The sequence below is a fragment of the Pelobates fuscus genome, chromosome 12 (assembly GCF_036172605.1).
Source record: "Pelobates fuscus isolate aPelFus1 chromosome 12, aPelFus1.pri, whole genome shotgun sequence".
NCBI classification, from domain to species: domain Eukaryota; kingdom Metazoa; phylum Chordata; class Amphibia; order Anura; family Pelobatidae; genus Pelobates; species Pelobates fuscus.
In genome coordinates this window covers 77,754,658-77,777,050 of record NC_086328.1, presented here as the reverse complement: position 1 = coordinate 77,777,050, position 22,393 = coordinate 77,754,658, and the positions used below count along the sequence as shown (strand labels likewise).

Genomic DNA, 22,393 nt, shown 5'->3' with positions numbered 1-22,393 from the left:
TAAAATAAACAATTGGCACTGGCTGTTCAAATACACACAAGCATTCTAAAGAAGAAAAGTCTGGAAAAATACTCTAATTTTCTCCTTTTATTTCAAGAATATGCATACACCCAATATTCCCAATTTAAATAAAAATCAAAAAAGCACAGAGTCCAAAACATTTCATTTGCCCACAAATTTCCCATTCTGACTAGTACCCTTTGGCTATACTTAATGTAACTTAATTATCTATGTCACACAGACATGCCCGTGTAAACATCTGGGAAATAGCACAATTATTGAAAAGTGTGACAGGCCGAATGAAAGATCCATGTGGGAGAAGAGAATTATACAAAACAATGAGGTGGCATACAATATGTTGACCTAGTTTCCATGTGACCCCACATTCTTGGATCGTACTGGTGGCTACCATGACAAAACGATGGTGTTTTACATAGAGCTCTGCTGCAAAGTATGGGCCAGGAATAATGCAGTGATGTCTCTGGATTCATTTCCAAAATTACTCGATGAGCTTCTTTGCTTTGAAGAATCGTCTGAGGTAGAATACTTGCCAGGTTGCAAGAGCAACAAGGCAGAACATAGAAAACACACTAAAGTAGAGGACTCGTAGACTGGTAGACTCTGAGGAGACAGAAAAAAAAAATGATAAAGATAAAAAAGTGACATAGTAATAAAAAATTAAGATCCACGATCTCATTTGATACACATTTGATATCTCTCTCTCTCTATCTATATCTATCAATCTCTCTTCCATTCAACCTTATTATCTAGCCTTCTGTGCCCCCATTGTTTTTTATCAAGCCACAGCACATTCCTTAACAGAAAAGAAAAGTTTTACCGTACGCTTCTTATTTTTGTGACAAACATTTAACAATGTTGCAAATGTCTTTTTAGCTTTTTTTTTCAAAGCTATACAGAGAAAGGAAAGCGGTCAGGTACCCCAGTGTTTTCACCCTGCATAATTACAGATCACTCTATCACCTGGGCAAGTTCAATATTTGGTAGGAAAACAACATGCTATTAGAAAATGGTTTGTGCTTAGAGTGTCCAGAGTGCATTCATCACTAAGAGAATACAGTAACGGATCCCAGAGCAGTGATTATAGCTCTTGGCTACCCAATCATCAGTCGAGACTTGACGAAGGGTACAACAGGATCTGTTTATTGATGGCCAGATACACAGTATTCATGCACAGACCCCCGCAAGGGGTCTCCATCCACAGTAATGTAAAACATAAGCCCGCCCCGGCGTTGCTGTGTCTGGGAGATAATTGTATCTCCCAGGAACAGGAAGCCAACCCACAAAATACACAGAACACAGTAATGCATCCCCACATGCCCTACATCCCTGGATAGCTCCTGGTCCGAGCTATGCTCCCTGCAAATGACAGTGATTGGATGTACAGAGCCAGATAAATCATTGTGTAAAGTCTGGGCTCGAGGCTCTGTACATATCCAAAAACAGTTCCACAAGATCACTTGGTTTAGGCCGGTGAAAACAGCGGCCAATGCGGAGAAAGGGCGTGAACACATAGCGGCCAATCAGCATTCAGGGAGGGGAGGTGTTTTGACGACCAATCTGGAGAAAGGGCGTGAAACCAATGTGAATGGTAGCGCTTCTCCCATTGGTCGGCACGGCCTCTGCAGTTGTGAAGCCGCCTGCTAATTGCAAAGTGTTGGCTAGGGCTCGCGCCTCTCCCTGGTGTTACCTACGTGGAGGAGGCTCTTTGGGGGGACAGTTCATTACAAATACTATGGCAGCAACTTGTAAAAATGACTGCTGCTACAAGACAGGCAATATAGGCTGTCAATCAGGCAACTCAATGTCATCATCAGTATGGTGAAAGTGCACACAAGTAGGTCATATAGGAGTGCAATGTTTATACGACCCTGTGCCTTAAGAAATCAACAGGACATAAAATAATTCTAAATGTTGGGTTAAATGTGGATTAGTTACTACTCACACATTGAATTTACTTGGTTTGGAGATTTATTTAAAGACATATGAAATTCCTTCTTAAAAAGACCTAAACCCGGTATGAATGAAGTAACAAATGATGTGCAAATATGGAATCTCTCAGCTGCTCATTTTGTGGGGACAAACCACACGCAATAAAAATGAAAGCTCTTTCATTAAAAAGAAATATGAAAATATGTTAAAGAAGTAAATAACATTATTATACGATCTACAGAAATGTGAGTCTTTTTCTTTATAAATGTGAAAAACCTGCTTTAAAGTGAACCACTAAGCCTTATGCAAAGTAAGCGTAAATTTAAATTGAGACACTGTAGAATAGCTATTTACACTAATAAATTAGGATAATTATTACCTTGTCTATAATGATTTAAACGTCTATTACAACTGTACTCTGTATGAATGAAAACTAACCCTGAATATGTGTCTTTTAGCTCATGTCTTCACAAACTAATATAAAAAGTTATTTTCAACAGTTGTACTTGTGGACATAAGACTGCATCACAAGCTTTAAAATGAACTGCCCCTTACAAAAAAGATGAGAAAAACTAAATAGACAGCACTCACCATAGGGGGAGGAATTGTGTTGCTTGTGGTGTTTGAAGAAGATCCAAAGTGGCAAACTGAGAGATACCAAGACAGCCAACAAAAACAAATCCAGCACATGAAGTTCCAAAAGTTCAGATTTATTAACTTTTCATGTGCTGGATTCAATTGTGTTCACTTCACCCCAGTTTGTGCTTTTACAGAATTAACTGAGGTGAATAGAGAAGCGGTGGTATGTAAAAACCTTACTTACCTCCACTGCAATTTAGAGGTTACACGAGATCTCTGACTTATGATACCTCAGACATGGGCTCAGGCATCTAACCGTAAATCCTGTAAACTCACATGCATGATCTGTATTCTCTCTTACAATGACGTAGGTATGCACTGCTACATTTAACATATTTATACACATTACCAGGCCTCTGCCAGCAAAGCATGTAACTTAAAATATGAAGAAGAGAATTTTTGTCAACTTCAAGACAGCTATTTGTTTGTGTTAAAAGTCAGGAAGTGACAGTTCCGCTATAAGGATGTGGTGAAGATCCAAGATTGTTTTAGATATATAGTCTGTGCTGCAGTTTGCCTGCATATTTTTTAACATATTTTGTGAAAGAGATTATTTTTAATTGATGTTATGTCTTTGACTGTCTGGAATACTGCCAAGGTCAAATAGCACAATTTTAGTGCTTTGTCCATGCATTTAAGGAAAAAAAATATATGAATTACAAGAATATAACAGAGAATGTTTGAGTACATCAGGGGATTATTTTACACAATAAAACTTAACCTTTATTGACTGCATTTAAAAAGTACCAATAGAGACCAAAATAGTGCTGTTGATACTCAAGCAAAATATATTAATTGATATTATGTAGTGAATAATACACTGTAATATTGAGAAAGGCCTCTGAGTGGTAGCAGAGTTACACCGACATTTGTCAATAGTAACTTCTAATAAAAGAAATGGATAGGAATAAAAACATAATATGCAAAAATGGGATAAAAATAAAAAATATATATACTTATCTGGCTATATGTGGTTGTGGTCAAGGGAATGGACATACAACCCTCCACCTATTGTTGCCTACCACCTTTATTTCTATTAATAGCTATTACTCTTATTAGAAGCTAGTGTAGACGAATGTAGGCAGAACTCTGCTGCCACCCAGAGGCCTTTTCTTAAAATGAATCTATATTACTCACAAAATTGTAGCATTTCATTCAGGGTTATTCACTAAAATAAACAACTCATGTTTTTCAGCAATTTGAGTTACAGTAGCTCTTCTGTGTGATTAGACCAAATGGGCTAGCCTTTGTTCCTCATGTGCATCAATGAGCCTTGGGCGCCCATGACCCTAAAAACCTATTTAACAGTTGTCTTTCCTTACACCACTATTGGTAGTTACTGACCACTGCATACTGGGAACATCCCACAATACTTGCCGTTTTAAAGATGTTCTGACGCATGCAGACACTGAACTTTCCTCAGAGATTAATTGATTCAATTCATCTCTATGAGGAGATGCTGATTGGCCAGGGCTGTGTTTGACTTGTGCTGACTCAGCCCCTGATCTGCCTCTTTGTCAGTCTCAGACAATCCTATGGGGAAGCATCGTGATTGGATCATGATACCACTTCTGTCAGCAGGCATGTCTAAAGGAAACAGAGCCAGAGCTAGCAGCTCCAGACTTGAAAACAAGTATTATTTTTCTATTTTTAGGGAGGCATGAGGGGACCGGGGGTGCTAGATGGTGGTTTTAACCCTATAGGGTCAGGAATACATGTTTGTGTTCCTGACCCTATAGTGATCTTTTAAAGAAGTGGCAGGCATATCTGATAATCCCTCTCAATGAGCTGTACAACAGTTCACTGATAGGTAGTGATGTCCCGAACAGTTCGCCAGGAACCGTTCGCCGGCGAACAAAGCGCGATGTTCGGTCCGCCCCTTATTCGTCATAATTGAATAAACTTTGACCCTGTACCTCCCAGTCAGCAGACACATTCCAGCCAATCAGCAGCAGACCCTCCCTCCCAGACCCTCCCACCTCCATGACGAATAGGGGGCGGACCGAACATCGCGCGTTTTCGCGAACACGCTATGTTCGCCAGCAAACTGTTCGGGACATCACTACTGATAGGTCTATCAATGTACAGGCACATGCGCACTCACTCCTGACTCAACCACAGAGGCTTCACATTCAGAAGCTTCAAACTGGTCAATTCGCAGGCACAGACAAAGTTTGTGCCGGGGATAAAGGGGAGTAGCATAATTGCAGCTTTTGCATGCAACATATTCATAAACCACCACAGAAAACATGCAGAAAAAAATACATGCATGGTTTCTTTCGTAATATATCTATTAATTAGCTTAATATATGTTTTTTTTTTTTGTTTTTTTTATAATCAGTGGAGTGTCTCTTTAACTGATTCAATGTATAGAATATATTGGAAATAAACCAAGTATAGAATATCTCAAAGTGCAGAAATTTTTCAAGCGCGTAATGTACCACAATGGGCAAATTACTTAGTACAATTTCAAACTGCAGAAATGGGTGGCTGCTCAACAAAAAATATAATTTGAGATTCAACAAAATCCAGTAGCTTATTACACTAGCGTGTAATTTGCATTCAATGCCACCAACAGAAGGTGAAATTATAGGATACACTTAAAAGGAACATTCCAAACCCCTAAAGCCATTTAGCTTGCTGAAGTGCTTTATGCATGAAAATAGTTTTTTTTTTTTCTCCATTTTACAAAAAGTTCAGATTTTAATAGAAATTACCACTTTTATAATTTAACCCGGTTACAACCCCTGGCTGTCAGACAACCAGTCCTGTTACTTCCTGATTGTTTAGCTCGGTGGAGCTAAACTCAAGATCATTTGCCTTGTAAAGATGTCTCATTGAGCTGCATTGGGAAGTCTGTGATTGGACAGCCACCGGAAGTCTGGGCTGGGTAAAAGTAGAGTGCTTGAAAAGGCTTCAAATAAGAGAAGCGAAACTGTTGCAAGCTGCTATTAGATATACTCCCAGTGAAAAATGCACAATTAAATGCATGCATGTTTTAATTGGGGGGTATATCTAATAGCAGCTTGCAACAGTTGCACTTCTCTTCTGCATGACTTCTCGCAGGCGGCTCCCTTCCCATGGAATAGCCTGCCTACTGCCATCAGACTCTCCCCTGTTCTTCAATCGTTTAAAAAGTGCCTTAAGGGGGGTGGAGCCTGACCGCTGAGCCCTGCAGCCACAACTGACACGAGCTCCGGCTGGGCAGACAACGGGGTGAAAAAGACGGCGGTCAAGCTAATAATCACCCGAGGGCGCATCAGCCAAGTCGGAGGTGCCCCACTGAACCTAACGACACCACCCCGGGACCGCGGAGATCTAAATGCGGCCTACTGGAGCTGAAGCAGAGGGGAGACGGCCCCTCCCCTAGGCGCAGGAGCCCACAAGCGATCTCACCCCAGCGCAAAAGAGTCTGTATTTACGTTTAGCTTGTGTAGCGAAGTCACCTCACATTGTAGGCACAATACTGCACTGTTATTTGCTCCTCACGACACAACAGCCTACACAAGAGCAGCGCAAATCACACACATGCCTGTTACCTTTATAGTATAAATCATAATACCATATTACTATCATGGCAGCATAACTAATATACCTCACCTAGCACTGTTAAGCGTTGATTATTTCACCTTGTTCTAACGACTTCATTGAGTAGCCAAGTTTGTTATTGTTATAACTATATAAAAATGTGCAACTCATCATGCCACTGTATAATTGAATACATCTATGAACACGCTGTTGTGGCGTATGTCGATGTAACAACATGCACAACAAAAATAAAGAATATTTAAAAAAAAAAAAAAAAAGTGCCTTAAAACCCATCTCTTTAGGAAAGCTTATGGTCTCCCAGAGTAACCTCTACCTCACATACCTGTCTCTTGCTCTCTCCTAAAGGGCAGCACTCTACTCTCTCCTCCAGCTCTGCTTCACTCACACCATATTGGATTGCTATTTCCTGTCCTATTGTGTTTTACACCCCACCTCCTATAGACTTTAAGCTTGTTTGAGCACGGTCCTCTTCGACCTATCGTTCCTGTAAGTTTTCTTGTAATTGTCCTATTTATGGTTAAATCCCCCTCTTATGATATTGTAAAGGGCTCCGGAATCCGTTGACATTATATAAATGGCAATAATAATAATAATAATAATGAAAAAAAAATATTAAATATTTTATATTTAGGTAGTGGAGTGTCCTTTTAAAGTAGCACTATCACTCCGCCTCCCCCTCCAAAAATGAATCAAAATAAATAGAATCTTTATGAAATACTCATATTAACGGTGTTGGAATTTTACTGAATTTCCAACCCAGCCAAGAGACATACTGAGACAAAGTAGGGACTAATTTGTCTCTGTATATTTCCTACAACTGACATTTCTCGACACTGGGCAGAGCCTAGAAATGTCAACACACCCCCTCCTCCCCCCAGCCATCACCAGTGACAGCTGCAGGAATATGGCTTTATCTATGGAGGATCCTCCATAAAACTCAATACTGTACTCTCGTGCATGCACGAAAGTACAGCAGGGACTTCGGCTCCCGGCACTTCATGAGGATCTGCCAGAAGAAGATGGCGTCGCCCACAAAGGACAAGTTCAAGTAAGTAGAACTCACCTTTGCCTGCCCCAGAACTCTAGCGGGTCTTTGCAAATTCTGCAAAGTCACCAGACTGTGACAGTGCCGCTTTAATAATGTTGATTTCTCATACTTTGCCCGCATTCTTCCTATACAGGTAAATGTCTCATAGTTACATAGTTAACAGTCATCTATCCATTGCATTTGCTTCCCATATAGTTACCGTTTGTATCCCTCATTTCCTCTTCTCTCTTTTTCATGTATGTGAAGTCCTTTACAATTGAGTCGGACAAATCCTCTAACCGTCTCAGTTCTACTTCCAGAGGTTTCAGCTTCTCAGCTTTGGCCAGCTATAGTTCAGAAACAAAGCATTCTCAATGAAGTTTTTGGCAAAGGTTTAATTAGACACAGGGTACAAAACTTTAAATTAATGTGAGAACAAAAGGAGGCATAGGGAAGTCGAAAGAAGCTCTTGAAGGCTAATACATTTCAAATTTGATATATGAATACAACATTGATTGCAAAATACTGAAGTGAAGATGGAGAGGATAAATAAAGATGTTTACTTTTACAAGATCCTTTGTACTTTAGATATTGCAATGAAGTTCATATGCTAGAATGTGTGTTGTACTCACATCTTCATAATTCTTGGCTTCTACACCATGCTTGACATCAAGGATAATGAGCTGGTCTGGAAATCTAAGGTTACCTGGAGCAAAAATGAGAAGACCGTTCTGGTTAGTATGCAATATCAAAAAACATAACTCCTCACCATGTTTCAAAAAAAAAAAAAGAAAAGAAAAAAGAAAAAGCTTAATAAATATTTTATTATTTACAATGTTAAAGACCCTCCCTTTTAGTTAGTGTATTGTGATTACCGTATATACTCGAGTATAAGCCGACCCGAATATAAGCCGAGGCCCCTAATTTTACCCCAAAAAACTGGGAAAACTTATTGACTCAAGTATAAGACTAGGGTGGGAAATGCAGCAGCTACTGGTAAATTTCTAAATAAAATTAGATCCTAAAAAAATTATATTAATTGAATATTTATTTACAGTGTGTATATAATGAATGCAGTGTGTGTGTGTATGAATGCAGTGTGTGTATGAATGCAGTGTGTGTATGAATGCAGTGTGTGTATGAATGCAGTGTGTGTGAGTGCAGTGTGTGTATAAATGCAGTGCAGTGTGTGTATGCGTGCAGTGTGTGTGTGTATGCGTGCAGTGTGTGTATGCGTGCAGTGTGTGTATGCGTGCAGTGTGTGTATGCGTGCAGTGTGTATGGATGAGTGCAGTGTGTGTATGGATGAGTGCAGTGTGTGTATGGATGCAGTGTGTTGTGTATGAGTGCAGTGTGTTGTGTATGAGTGCAGTGTGTGTTGTGTATGAGGGTAGTGTGTGTGTGTGTGTGTGTGTGTGTGATGGAGAGCATTGGTGGGGGGGTGGGCATTTTTTTATTATTATTTAATTATTATTTTAATATTATTTTTTCTTATATTATTTTATTACTATTTTTTTGTTGTTTTATTAATATGGTAAGATTGTTTATTTAACAACCTTCCAGTCTATTTGCACCATTGTTTTCAGAAATTCAATACAAACAAATAATGGTATAATACAATTCTTCCAATCTGACTCTTAGTGTTTCTAATATCCCCCCGCTGTAAACATGGCTAATTACTTGGTTAACTATGCCTAATTATACACCCATACAGATAAAAAAAAAAAGTTTTTAATTAATATAAAATTATGTCTAAGTTAAACATTGTCTACTATCCTGCATCGCACATTTTTTTTTTTTATTATTAATATATATTTTTTTTTTTCGTCCCCCCTCCCTGCTTGTTAGCTGGCCAGGGAGGGGGACTCTCACTCCCTGGTGGTCCAGTGGATGGGCTGTAGGAGGGGGGCTGGCAGGAAGCTGTAACTTACCTTCACAGCAGCTCCTGTCAGCTCCCTTCTCTCTCCTCCGGTCCGTGCAGCTCCCAGATCAGCTCCCTCTGCAAGTCGCGCGGTCGCGCGGAGCGTTGCCACGGTAACCCGTGGCAACGCTCTGACCCCGCGGCTCTCGCGAGATTTGCAGAGGGAGCTGATCTGGGAGCTGCACGGACCGGAGGAGAGAGAAGGGAGCTGACAGGAGCTGCTGTGAAGGTAAGTTACAGCTTCCTGCCAGCCCCCGGTCCTTGTCTGTATTATGGCAATGTAAATTGCCATAATACAGACAATTGACTCGAGTATAAGACGAGTGGGGGTTTTTCAGCACAAAAAATGTGCTGAAAAACTCGTCTTATACTCGAGTATATACGGTATATTAATATATGAGAGGCATTTCAAAGGATGTGTGGATTAGTATAGTTACATCTACCAAATTGGTGTCTTTATTTTATTTTTTTTAGAATACATGATACACCAAGAGACACTATAGGTACCCAGACCACTTCATCTCATTAATGTGGTCTGGGTGCACCCTTAACCCTGCAAAGCTAGTAAATGCAGTTTAACCCCTTAAGGACCAAACTTCTGGAATAAAAGGGAATCATGACATGTCACACATGTCATGTGTCCTTAAGGGGTTAAAAAAACAAAACGAAAAAAAACCACCTGCAATAACTACATTGGAGGGTTAACTCCACCTCTACCAGATAGACAGACTTCCGGGCTGTTAGGCGACTTTTGGTCACCTAACAGACGCTGGATGTCCTCACGCTATGCATAAGAACATCCAGCATCAGCTAAAACTCAATAGGAAAGCACTGTATAATGCTTTCCTGTGTGGAGTTCCCAATGATCCTTAGGTCTCCACCGCCGGAGAAGGAGCCAAGATGGACCCGAGTCTGTGTCGAAGGACATCGCGCTGGACTGAGGTAAGTGACAGAAACGTTTTTTTAACACCTTCTACAACATAGGGGGAGGGGCTGTGAAAGTAGGGGAAGTTATAGTGCCAGGAAAACAACTGTTTTCCTGGCACTATAGTTTCCTTTTAATATTCTTGTGCTATGAGATAGTATAAGCATCTATCACACTCTGACACCAGCTGCCTCAAGTGTGAGCCAATAGTGAACTGCAAAGAATGAAAGAGGGAAAATTATTAAAGATCAGCCACTTGCCATTTTATGCTGTACATTTTAGCATGCACAAAACAACACAGTCCCTCAAAACTATTTGATACTTAAAGAAAACAAACCTGTTTGACTCTTGCTCTCGAAACAGATTTCATACACATCAAAATCATCAGTAGTAAAGGCAAATTTTCCTTTCTTTGCATCCTCTTTAGAATAAAGAATGTGATTTGAAGAATCAGTCACCTGAAAAAAAGAAATCGAACTATGAAAGCCACACTTATGGGTTGATATACTTAAGTTCCAACAATACATATATTTACAAATGAAATAGGAATATGGAGTTTTGCTTATGGGCCTAACAAACTAATGGGGTTATTCTCCAAAGTGGAAGTTGCTCGGAATTTAAGGTGAATTCACTAGTCAATGGTCTAAAACAGTGGTTCCCAAACCAGTCCTCATGCCCCACCCGTACCAGTCCAGGATAAGCATCACCCAGTTGTGTCTACACTTAAGTGTTTTTTATAAAAAGACAACAGGTTAGTCTCTAAATCCTGAACTGGTGTGGGAGGAGGTGTGAGGACTGGTTTGGAAAACCACTAAGCTAAAGGAACAGTATATATTTATGTTTAACCTTAGAGTGTTCAGCAGCAGCTCCTCCGCCTCTTCTGAGATCATTATGACAGAAGATCTTGATTCAATCCAAGCACAGCACACATTATACCACACCAAATACACAAGTGTAAGTATATACTGATATACAGGTTAATTGCCAAATACAAGAACAGAAAAAAAAAAACTTCCATATAGTGGTATGCAATTCACCAGCATAAGGTTATTTAAGGCAAAATAAAATTCACTCACATACTGTAGAGCCTTATACAACAGGCTTAAACTAGAATTGCTTGTCATATATCCTCCATTGTGGCAAAGTCTTCATCTCAACTTTCTCCAATGCAATAATAAATAATACAAATATATGTGCAGAGAACTGTGATGTGAAATTAAAAAAAGAAACCCACACTCATGTATATAATTGTCTTCTATGCGCCCAACAGAAAAATGAGAGCAGCAAAATCTAGATAACCATGCTTTTATTGCACAAAGCAAAAAAACAAAAAGAATTATGTGAGTGTGCTGTGCAAATATCATGCACCTCTGCAGTGCACCAGCAATGTCAAGGTATAAGGTGGACTAAAACCTGGACGAGGCCGACTTTTTGCTGCCTATTTTCAAAACATACATTGTAAATAACAAACGATAAAGCTGCATGACTTTAGAAATTAAGGAGAATATTAAATTATGCATGGTAGGAATTTTACATACTACTAGAACCAGAATGTTGTGTGCAAATTCATTTAAAGCACTCAACAAGCCAGTATGGCAGGTTTGGTCTCAGATGTCATTGAATGGGTAAAAGGACCACGGCTTGTGGGTAAGGAACTTTCAGCAAGAATGACATTAAGGTCTTAATCTCCTCCTTGTAAGTTTTACTTACTTGCATTTTTTTTGTGATTAATAACAAAAATACTTCAATGCACTTTTTGCAGCAAAGAAGAATTTTTTTTTTTTCTCCCCACTATCACTAGGAAAGGCAGGTTCCTGTTTAACACTCATGTGGCTACATACGAATATACAGAATTGTGGAGAACTGACAATGGAAATTTCAAATCCCAGGCCAAAACAGCTAATTTCGTATCAATTCAATATAAATAATTGTTTTCCTTGCACAATATTCCATGGACCTGAATCAGTGTTGAGAGGATATATTTTATTTCCCTGTTTGATATATTATTTGCATTTTTGCAGTGCTGCAACAGACTTTGCCACACTTTGTTAGATCACTATAAGGACTATTTTCAAGGATTCAGGTCAGGTAATACATTCAAATGGCATACTGAATCTAAAATAATTATTTCAAGGAAGCTCATGCAACAACAGAGATCATGGGTGTTAAGCCAATTTGTATTTTCAGATCTTAAGTTGAGTTTCCATTGCCCTTTAAAATAGTGCATAAAACATGGTAAATTGTGCTGTTAAAATGTGTCAATAAATGTAAAAAAAAAATGCATCAAAATCCTGTTTTAATATATTATTCTACAATAAAAAATAGTCAATTATGTTCCCAAATGATGTATTTATTTCATATCCTTGCAATAGCACTGCAATACATATTGCAGATGTATAAAATACAAGATCCCAGGAACACATTATTCTGATTCCATATATACAGAAACTTTACACTGTGGTGATGAGGGATGAATAATAGCCTGGCAATAAACCGACCTCATGTTAATATTTCTGCCCACTAACTCGTCATCAAACGTTTCCTAGGACAAGAGATGAACTCCATGACAATTGAATACATACCTTAAGGTTTGACGAAACCCCTGGTTGTTCAGACACTTCATATTCGCCCGTCACAAGCACATCTTTATGAATTTCCTCCTTTAAGCACTTCTTGCCATAAGGAGGCACATAAAAGGATATTGCCCCCGTCCCAGGGAGGAGAAGACATGGACTAAGAAGCAGCAGGAGTGGTATCATGGCGTTAAATGACGAGAAACGCAGTCAGAGTACCTGCTGCAGTGACTAGGAGTTCAGCTGGGGGATTCTCACTTCCGCTGTCGTGTAACACATGCGTTCCAAAAAACATCCATCGTGTTCCCAAGAAGCCATCCTATTGGTCGAATGTGCGTTTCAGAATACACTTCCGCGTTTTAAAACCCAGTTTGCGCATCGCCTGTCCACTTCGTTTGAATTACATAAAAGCATATTAAAATTGAATGATACTGAGATTTGTACACGGGTAAGGAGCTTTAGTTGTTTGCGGATGACCACCACAATGTAACACAGGGAATAAAGTAGTCAAGTTTATATGGTGTAGCATACCTCCCAAGTGTCCCTATTTAGGGTCCTATACCATCTGTAATTTTCTCTCCTTATGCCCCTCTTTTCTCAGTGCCAGATACACTCAGATATACACACATGCTGAAACTCATTCACAGGCAAACATACGCACACCCGCTGCCAAGGACACTGACAGATTATGGTTGCCTTGCTGCTGTCACTGGCAGGGTGCCTGGCGTAGGGGAAAGGCCGGCATCCCCTCACTTAGCACCAGGTGAAAATTGCCTCCCTCTGCCCTAATTTTGTTGCTATGTCTCTGCTTACAGCCAGTGTTAAAGGACCACTATAGGCACCCAGACCACTTCAGTTTAAATGTCCCTCTAGGATTAACCCTTTCTGCTGCAAACATAGAAACTGCTATGTTTACAAATGGGTTAATCCAGCCTCTAGTGGCTGTCTCATTGACAGCCGCTAGAGGCGCTTCCGCGCTTCTCACTGTGATTTTCACAGTGAGAAGACGCTGCCGTCCATAGGAAAGCATTGAGAATGCGCATTCAGCCGATGACGGCAGAAGAAGGAGGAGATTACCCAGCTGCGAGGGAGCCCATCGCTGGAAAAAGGTAAGATTTTAACCCCTTCCTCACCCTAGAGCCCGGCGGGAGCGGGGCCCTGAGGGTGGGGGCACCCTCAGGGCATAATAGTGCCAGGAAAACGAGTATGTTTTCCTGGAACTATAGTGGTCCTTTAAGGTCCTAACCAGACCTAACAAAGAGAGGGTTGGCCAAAAGGTAGATCCTAAACCTCATAAAACCAGTCCTCCGAACTCTCAATTTTTGTGTCCTATCCCGCCTTATTCCCTTTGTGTTCCGCTTTTGGGGACACCAAGGAATTGTCCTCAACAATCATAGCAAGAGCGCATCACTAGACATGCTCGGACTATGAAAAAGGGCACTAGAACCCTGCAGAGAGCACCGTAACACTGCTCCTTGCAGGGTCATTGCTAAAATGATTGGCAGGTAGAATTTGGTGAATACACACCTTTTCAGGTGGTACACCCCTTTCTGTGCAGGTACCCCCATGGCCAGAACTAGTGATGCGATCTGGGACTTACCGATGTTGGGAGGTATGCAAAACTGCCCCAATGCTTTGTCAGCTGAGGATACACAATATACAGGATATACAATTTGTCCATCCTTGCATGTATTTGTGAGCAGTGTCTGTGTGCATCTAGGCATGTTTGTGTATGCAGTGTGTGTTAATGCAGGTGTATGTTTCTGTGAGGTGTCAGGGTTTGAATAAAGGAATGTGTTTGTGTGTAGTGTTGGTGTTTGAATAGTGGGGTGTATTCACAAATACACTGATCAGTATAACATTAAAACCACTTGCCTAATATTGTGTAGGTCCCCCTTTGTGCTGCCAAAACAGCTCTGATGAATCGAGGCATGGACTCCACAAGACCTCTGAACATTTCCTGTGATATTTCCTGTGATATCTCGCACCAAGACATTAGCAGCAGCTCCTTTAAGTTATGAAAGTTGCGAGCTGGAGCCTCCATTCATCGTATTTGTTTTTCCCGGACATATCCATGGCAGCACTAAAGCTGGAGGGTATAGCTCCTCCAACTCTCAGACTGGACAGGAACACCTCCTAATTAAACTAATACAAGAGAACTATTACCCCTAAGTCCCCAGTCTTTTTTTCCTGTCCACTCAAATGGACATAGGTTTTATTAGACCTCCGTTTTTATTTTGTGACTTACTTGGGTTTTATTTTACCCCCCATGGGGAGTTCAGCCTCTCTCCCCATGGAAGCCTCAGGATATGGCGCCGCACCAAGGGCGACCCCCTGATGGACTCTCCCCTTAGCGACCGGGGAGTTATGCTGCAGCGATCCAGGAGGTAGCAGCTGGATGTGCCAGTGACATTAAGTTGATAATTCCCAGGTAAGGGTCCACCTATCTCAGTTAAAAGCCTTAAAAATGGCTGGCTTTCGCAAAATCTAAACTATGTGGAGAATACAAATGGATACCCTTAGGGTTTTTTCATGGCAAGCACTGGATGGTATAATATAATCTATCTCCTCAGGGTTGGGGGACTCATTCGTGTAGTACCTTGTTTTTAAGTTTCCTCTTCTGGTTGCCTTCATGGACAGAGGAATAGTATCCTCTGACGGATTCAAGAGGCATGTCTCGTTTTCGCCGTTGTAGAGCTCCTCTGGCTGTTTACTTCCGGTTCTCTCCTCTCTCCCGGCGTTGGAACGCAAGTGGAACACACACACACACACAAAAGCCGGGGGCGGGGCTTATTCTCTGAAGTTTCGTTTTCCCTCCAATTATTTTTTAAAAAGGGGTGGAACAAGTCCTGCATAGGTGTCTGTCATTTCTGATGCTGTTTTTGGTGTATACTTTTCTCTTTGTGGTAAACTGGCTGCAGGTAAGTGCAGATTTATTATCCAACACATTTTGGTGTGTTTCTTTCTAAGTATATTTCTTCCTAGAATTTACTCTTGGGGATAAAATTATTTTCTATTTTTATTTATATTAGTGGCGGTAGCTAGAGAATATTCTTTTTATTTTTCTAGCTGCCCATTTTTCAAGATGGATTCCCCCGGCCCTTCCTCAAAAAATAGGTCGCAATCTAGAGGCTTGGAGTAAGTCACTTTCCTTTAAAAAAAAAAAAAGAGTGAGTGTATCCTCTAAATCCTGGATTTTCAGTTTTTCCTTTGTGAAGAAAAAGGATAAGACCCCTTTATGCGTGACCTGTGATGAGAAGGTTCTTCCGGGGAAAAGACTCTGCATGGCATGTCTCAAACAAGCAGCCGGTCCTTCAGAACCTGATACAGATGTCCTTTCATACATCAGACAAACTGTCTAGGAAGGCCTACAACAAGCAGAGGAAGCTAGGAAGAGGCAGAGATCCTTTAGCTCTGATTGGGCGCAAGAACTCAGCTCAGAGGAAGAGTTACATCTAATCTTTGAAGATTAAGAATACTCTTCTCGTGACGAGGACTCTCATCTATTCTTCATGGATACCAATAAAGTAGAAGCTTTGATTAAAGCTGTTCGAGACACCCTAGATCTCTGCGACAAGACAGAAGTAGATCCAGTCAGTGGCGTACACACAACCCATGGGGCCCCGGTGCGAAAACTGATCCGTTTGCCCCCCCCCCCCCCCGAGCTTACTCTCCGCGGGCTGGGGCCGCAACACATGGCGGCGGGCACCTGGTCGCAGGGCTGCGACCCGTGCGACCGCGGTATGTACGCCAGTGCATGCATAAGCACATACACTTAAAGGACCACTACAGACACCCAGATCAAATCAGCTCAATGAAGTGGTCTGGGTGCCAGGTCTCTCTAGTTTTAACCCTGCAGCTGAAAACATGTTTCACTGAGGGTTAATCCAGCCTCTAGTGGCTGTCTCATTGACAGCCGCTAGAGGATTTTCTGCGATTCTCACTGTGAAAATCACAGTGAGAAGACGCTGAACGTCCATAGGAAAGCATTGAGTAACGCTTTCCTATGGGCGGTTTGAATGCGCGCGTGGCTCTTGCCACGCATGTGCATTCGGAGCTGAGAGGCGGATCGGTACGGAGAGATCCCTAGTGCCAAGGGAGTCCGGCGCTGGAGAAAGGTAAGTGCTTTAGACACACACACACACACTCTCATGAACAGACGCAAACATTTACTGACAGACACACACTCAGTGACAGACGCACACAAACATACTCAGTAACAGACACACACACTAACACTAACACACTCACTAACACACACTCTAACACACACACTCACTAACACACACACACACACACTAACACACTCACTAACATACACACTCACTAACACACTCACTAACACACACTAACACACTCACACTAACACACACTCACTAACATACACTCACTAACACACTCACTAACACACTCACTAACACACTCACTAACACTAACACACTCACTAACACACACACTAACACTAACACTCTCACTAACACACTCACTAACACTCTCACTAACACTCTCACTAACACACTCACTAACACTCTCACTAACACACTCACACTAACACACTAACACTCTCACTAACACACTCTCACTAACACACTCACACTAACACACTAACTAACACACTCACTAACACACTCACTAACACACTCTCACTAACACACTCACACTAACACACACTCACTAACATACACTCACTAACACACTCACTAACACACACACTAACACACTCACTAACACACTCACTAACACTCTCACTAACACTCTCACACTAACACACTCACACTCACACACTCACTAACACTCTCACTAACACACTTTCACTAACACACTCACACTAACACACTCACACTAACTAACACACTCACTAACACACACACTAACACTCTCACTAACACACTCTCACTAACACACTCACACACTCACACTAACACACTAACACACTCACACGTTTTTTTGTTTGTTTGTTTTTTATTTAATCCCCCCAGCCTCCTTACCTGTGGGAGAGCTGTGGCGATTCCCTGGGGTCCAGTGGTGTCACCCGGCTGGCGGGCGTGCGAGGGAGCACTGTCCCCTGAGTGCTCCCTCTTCAGCACCCTCGCGCGCCGCGTACTGATACCGGAGCCGGAAGATGACGTCATCTTCCGGTTTCAGTGCGGTGCGCGAGGGAGCTGAAGAGGGAGCACTCAGGGGACAGTGCTCCCTCGCGCGCCCGCCAGCCGGGTGACAGCAGGGCCAGCCTCGGGGGGCCCGGAGGTGGCCAGCTCCTGGGCCCCCCAGCAGAAGAGGCTGGCCCTGTGGGTACATACCTGGGTCGCAGGGCGGCCGGGCCCCCTGGTGGGCCGGGCCCGGTCGCAGCCGCGACCCCTGCGACCCCGGTATGTACGCCACTGGATCCAGTCTTGAACAAACATTTCCCTGATTTAAAAAAGAGAAACCCCACTTTCCCCCTCCATGAAGCCATCGATTACTTAATCAAGGAGCTGTGGAGAAAAACTGAAAAAAGGATCTCTAGTCAGGGTCGTCTAGCTAGACTTTACCCATTCAAGTCCAGTGACAGTGCTCCATGGGACTCTGCTCCAAAAGTGGATGCTGCCATTGCACGTCTGGCCAAAAAGACCACTTCCTATGGATGATGTGGGGTCTTTAAGAGAGCCTGTGACAAAATGGCTTTTGTCACTGGGTCTGCATGTGACAAACTGCCCTGCCCCCCTATCTCTTGGAGGAGCCGGATTGCTAGCCTCTTACCCTGGGATGCTGGCCCGTTAAGTCATGGGGTCTTAAGGCACTTGGGACAGAGCCCTCTGTCTCTGGATCACATAATTCGCCTTACTTGCTTGGATTGTACATTTCCCCTGTTACACTCGTATGTGGGTTCGTGCAGTTTAGCTTCCATTACAGCTGGGGAACTTATACTTTACTCGACGTTATTGAGAACTGTGTTCGTGGGATCTGAGCGCTATTTGCCTATAATATGCGCTCAGATCCAAGCTATCTGGGGGTGTGTGGAACATGGGGACTTCGTTCAGCGAAACATGAGTTATTGATTTTAATACAGTTTTGTTAAAAGGTAAAAAGCACGTGTTTCTCTCTGCCCGGAGATAATTAGGTTCTCTGCAACCACTTAAGTTAATTATCTCCAGGATAGAGAGGAGGGGTAAGTTAATTATCTCCAGGATAGAAAGGAGGGGTTACACTCTTCCTGTGGGTGTGTGTAATATTTGTAAAGTACAGTGATTGGTTCTGTATATTCTGTTTCAGTCTTCCACAAGGTCCCATGTGGGAGTGTCCTTGCTGGAAGACCATCATAAAAGGGCTGAGTTTGGCCATCAATAAACGCATTCGTTTTACCCCTTCATGAAGTCTCGACTCATATTTGGGGGATTGGGAGCTATAATCACTACTTCACTCTTTTCAGCTTGGATTTCGGGAGATGCTACAAGGATCAGCGCTGCACGGATAGCAGGATCCTTTACAGAGCCCATGGATAGAAGAATGGATTCTAATCTATCCAAGGCTCTGGGATCCATCCTGCTGTGGCTATGACTTCTGTGTCGAGAGCCCTTAAACAGTGGTTGGATGACCTCGAGGAGGATATCTCGAGTGGGGTTAGCAGACCCAGGCTTTTGGATTCCCTAAATAAATTCAGGCTGGCAATTGATTATTCTTCTGAAGTTTCTATAGATCTGGTTAGATCCATCTCAAGAAGCATGGCCTTAGCTGTAGCCTCTAGACGAGCTCTCTGGCTTCGAAATTAAATGGCAGATACTTCATCAAAAAACAGCTTATGTTCTCTTCCCTTTCAGGGGGATATGCTTTTTGAAAACATCTTGAAGGCTGGGGAAAGATGTAAGGCCTTTCTCCCCCAAGACAGGAGGTCTAAACGTTTTTTTCCCCCAAGAAAAACGTTCCTTTCGGGATAAAGATTACAGTAACTACAAGCCTGGCAGAGAATTCTCCAGAGCTCAACCATGGAAAGGGGGGCTCTCTCTTTCAGGGGAAATCGGGGCAGAGGTGGATCCTTCAAACATACAAAACAATTCTGATGGGACACCAGTCCAGTCTTTGGGGGTAGGAGCCAGGCTCCTAAATTTCTCCGAGGTCTGGGCTCTGCACATTTTAGACAAATGGGTTCTAAAAATTATTCAAGCAGGATATTTCCTGGAATTTTCAATGGTTCCTCGTCCTCATTCCTTCCTACCCATATCCCAAAAGACAAGGAAAAGGCAAGAGCTCTTCTCTCTTTCACCTCGTCCCTTCTGGCAGAAGGCGTAATTTGCCGAGTTCCCCAAGGAGAAGAATGTTTGGGTTATTACTCAAGGCTTCTTCTGACCCCAAAGGTTTCAGGAGTATGGAGACCGATCTTGGATCTTCACAAGCTCAACAAGCAATTATCTGTCAGAAAATTCAAAATGGAATCCATCAGCTCCATCGTAAAGTTCGTATCTCCAGGAGACTGGATGATATCTATAGACCTTCAAGATGCCTAATTCCATGTTCCCATTGCCATTCTTCACCAAAAATTCCTGAGGTTCACAATAGAGCATTATCATTTTCAATTCCGGGCTCTCCCCTTCGGTCTCAGCACGGCACCGAGAACATTTACAAAAGTCCTGGTTCCCCTCATAGCTCTCATTCGCCTATAAGGGATCTCCATTTGTCATTACCTAGACAATATCCTGGTTCTTTCACACAGCAGGAATCTCCTTGTTTCTCACCGAGACAGAGTTCTCCATTTTCTTCAAATATTCGGATGGGTCATCAACTACTTCCTTCCCAGAACATCAACTACTTCCTTCCCAGAACATCATATATCTGGAAGCAAGTTTCGATATAGTCAAAGCAACAGTCTCCCTGTCAAGGGAAAGGGGCCAAAGGATCCAACAGAAAATCCTCTATCTTCTAACAGTCAAGTTAGTGACAGCCAGAGAATTTGAGCCTTTTGGGGAGTCAATCCTCAACAATAGGCCTCACAAGATGGGCTCAGTGGCACATGAGGATTCCTCAGTCTGAATTCCTTCTACAATATTTAAACAAGATCTGAACCTACAGATCTTCATTTCCTCCAAGGTGAAAAAAGAGCTTGCCTGGTGGTTGAAAGATCAAAATCTTTTCCTCGGTTTCCCTCTGGGTCACATTCATTGGATCACAATAACTACAGATGCCTATCAGACTGGTTGGGGGGCACATCTGGATTCTCTACACATCCAAGGCCTTTGGAACCACGGTCAGTTTCTTCTTCCCTTGAATATCCTGGAAATTAAAGCAGTATTCAAAGCCCTTATCCGATTTCCCTCTCTGAAACAGCAATGGGTGAAGATCAGGGTGGACAATACTTCGGTGGTGGCTTATCTCAATCATCAAGGGGGAACAAGAAGCAAACAGTTGATGAAGAGTCTTTCCCTCCCTTATGGCCTGGGCAGAATTGAACCTGGAAGGATTGTAGGCAGTTTATCAAGTTGCAGATTTCCTAAGCAGACTTTCCCTGGATCCAACAGAATGGTCCCTCTCTTTTAGCAGCTGCTCTCTTGATCTGATGCATGGATCTGGCAGAAATCTTCCTCAGTGTGCTTTTATCTGCACAAACCCGTCTGTGCTCTGAATCAGCCACAAATCTCTTAATAGTGCGATGATCACGTTTAAGTTTACGTGAAATATCTAATGTTTTCATACCTCGTCCAAGGCATTGAATTATTTCACTCTTTTCGGCAGCAGAGAGATCCTTTTTCTTCCCCATATTGCATGAAAATGGTGCTCTGCTTAATAATGTGGAACACCCTACTTTAGTAGTTTTTCCTTAAATTGGGCTCACCTGGCAATATAATTATCACAGGTGTCAGAGATTGTTTTCAGTGATCAAAAGAGCCCTGAGACACAATGCCATCAATGAGTTAAACTGAAAAACAAAATATTTAATCTTTGTGACACTTAAATAGAATTTGCATAATAATTTGGAACATGGTGTAGTGGCCCTTACTTCAGGTCGAAGGATTTCGGAGCTTCAAGCACTCTCGTGTGAGCCTCCTTTTCTGATTTTTCAAGACGATAGAGTCATTTTAAGGACTGTTCCAGCCTTTCGTCCTCAAGTCGTTTCTTCCTTCCACGTAAATCAAGACATTGTGCTTCATTCCTTTTTTTCCAATCCTGCAACAGAAACAGAGGAAAAATGGCATTGCCTGGATTTAGTGCGTTGTTTATCCTCTTACGTACAACGTACTTCTGCTATCAGGGAATCCTCCAGACTTTTTGTTATTCCATCAGGTCACAAGCTGGGACAAGCAGCGTCCTCCTCTTCCATCGGGTGTTGGATTGTGTCAGCTATCTCCCAGGCTTACCAGGCATCTGGAGTACCTATCCTGTTGGGTCTTCGGGCTCACTCTACTAGAGCGTTAGCCTCTTCTTGGGCAGCTGCAGCCAATGTTTCTCCTGACCGAATCTGTTCAGCAGAAACCTGGAGGTCCTTTAATACGTTTATCCATCACTACCGATTGGATGTTGCCAGATCTTCCAGTTCTTCCTTCGGGAGAAGTGTTCTGGCTTCAGCTTTATAATAAAGTTTTCTTTTGCAATCAAAATTTTTTACTGGTTTTATATTTGTTTTCCCTTCCCTTTTTGTTTTTAGCTTGGGTATTACCCAGCTGTAGTGCTGCCATGGATATGTCCGGGAAAATAGAAAATTAAATCATACTTACCGATATTTTCTTTTCCCAGATATAGGCCAGCACTACAATCCCGCCCTTTTCGTTTGTTTGTGGCTAGGGACTATGACTGGGGACTTAGGGGTAGGGTCTCTCTTTTATTTGTTTGATTAGGAGGTG

The 22,393-nt window shown here is 42.2% G+C and overlaps 1 protein-coding gene across 1 annotated transcript; it reads right to left on the bottom strand.

Annotated features, from left to right (window-relative positions):
- Positions 1-72: 72 nt before the first annotated feature.
- Positions 73-12,848, bottom strand: LOC134579406 (transmembrane emp24 domain-containing protein 10-like). Its single transcript, XM_063438688.1, has 5 exons — positions 12,594-12,848; positions 10,349-10,469; positions 7,798-7,871; positions 7,386-7,512; positions 73-621 (listed from the first exon to the last, which is right to left on the bottom strand). The coding sequence occupies exons 1-5, from the start codon at positions 12,768-12,770 to the stop codon at positions 500-502; spliced, it is 621 nt and encodes a 206-aa protein (XP_063294758.1). The 5' UTR covers positions 12,771-12,848; the 3' UTR covers positions 73-499.
- Positions 12,849-22,393: the final 9,545 nt, after the last annotated feature.

Excerpts from the sequence above, each read along its gene's own strand:
- LOC134579406 (XM_063438688.1), bottom strand. The coding sequence starts at position 12,770 with ATGATACCACTCCTGCTGCTTCTTAGTCCATGTCTTCTCCTCCCTGGG. Across the intron at positions 10,470-12,593 it reads GGGTTTCGTCAAACCTTAAG|GTGACTGATTCTTCAAATCA; the intron begins GTATGTATTCAA and ends TCTTTTTTTCAG. Across the intron at positions 7,513-7,797 it reads AAGCCAAGAATTATGAAGAT|CTGGCCAAAGCTGAGAAGCT; the intron begins GTGAGTACAACA and ends TCTGAACTATAG.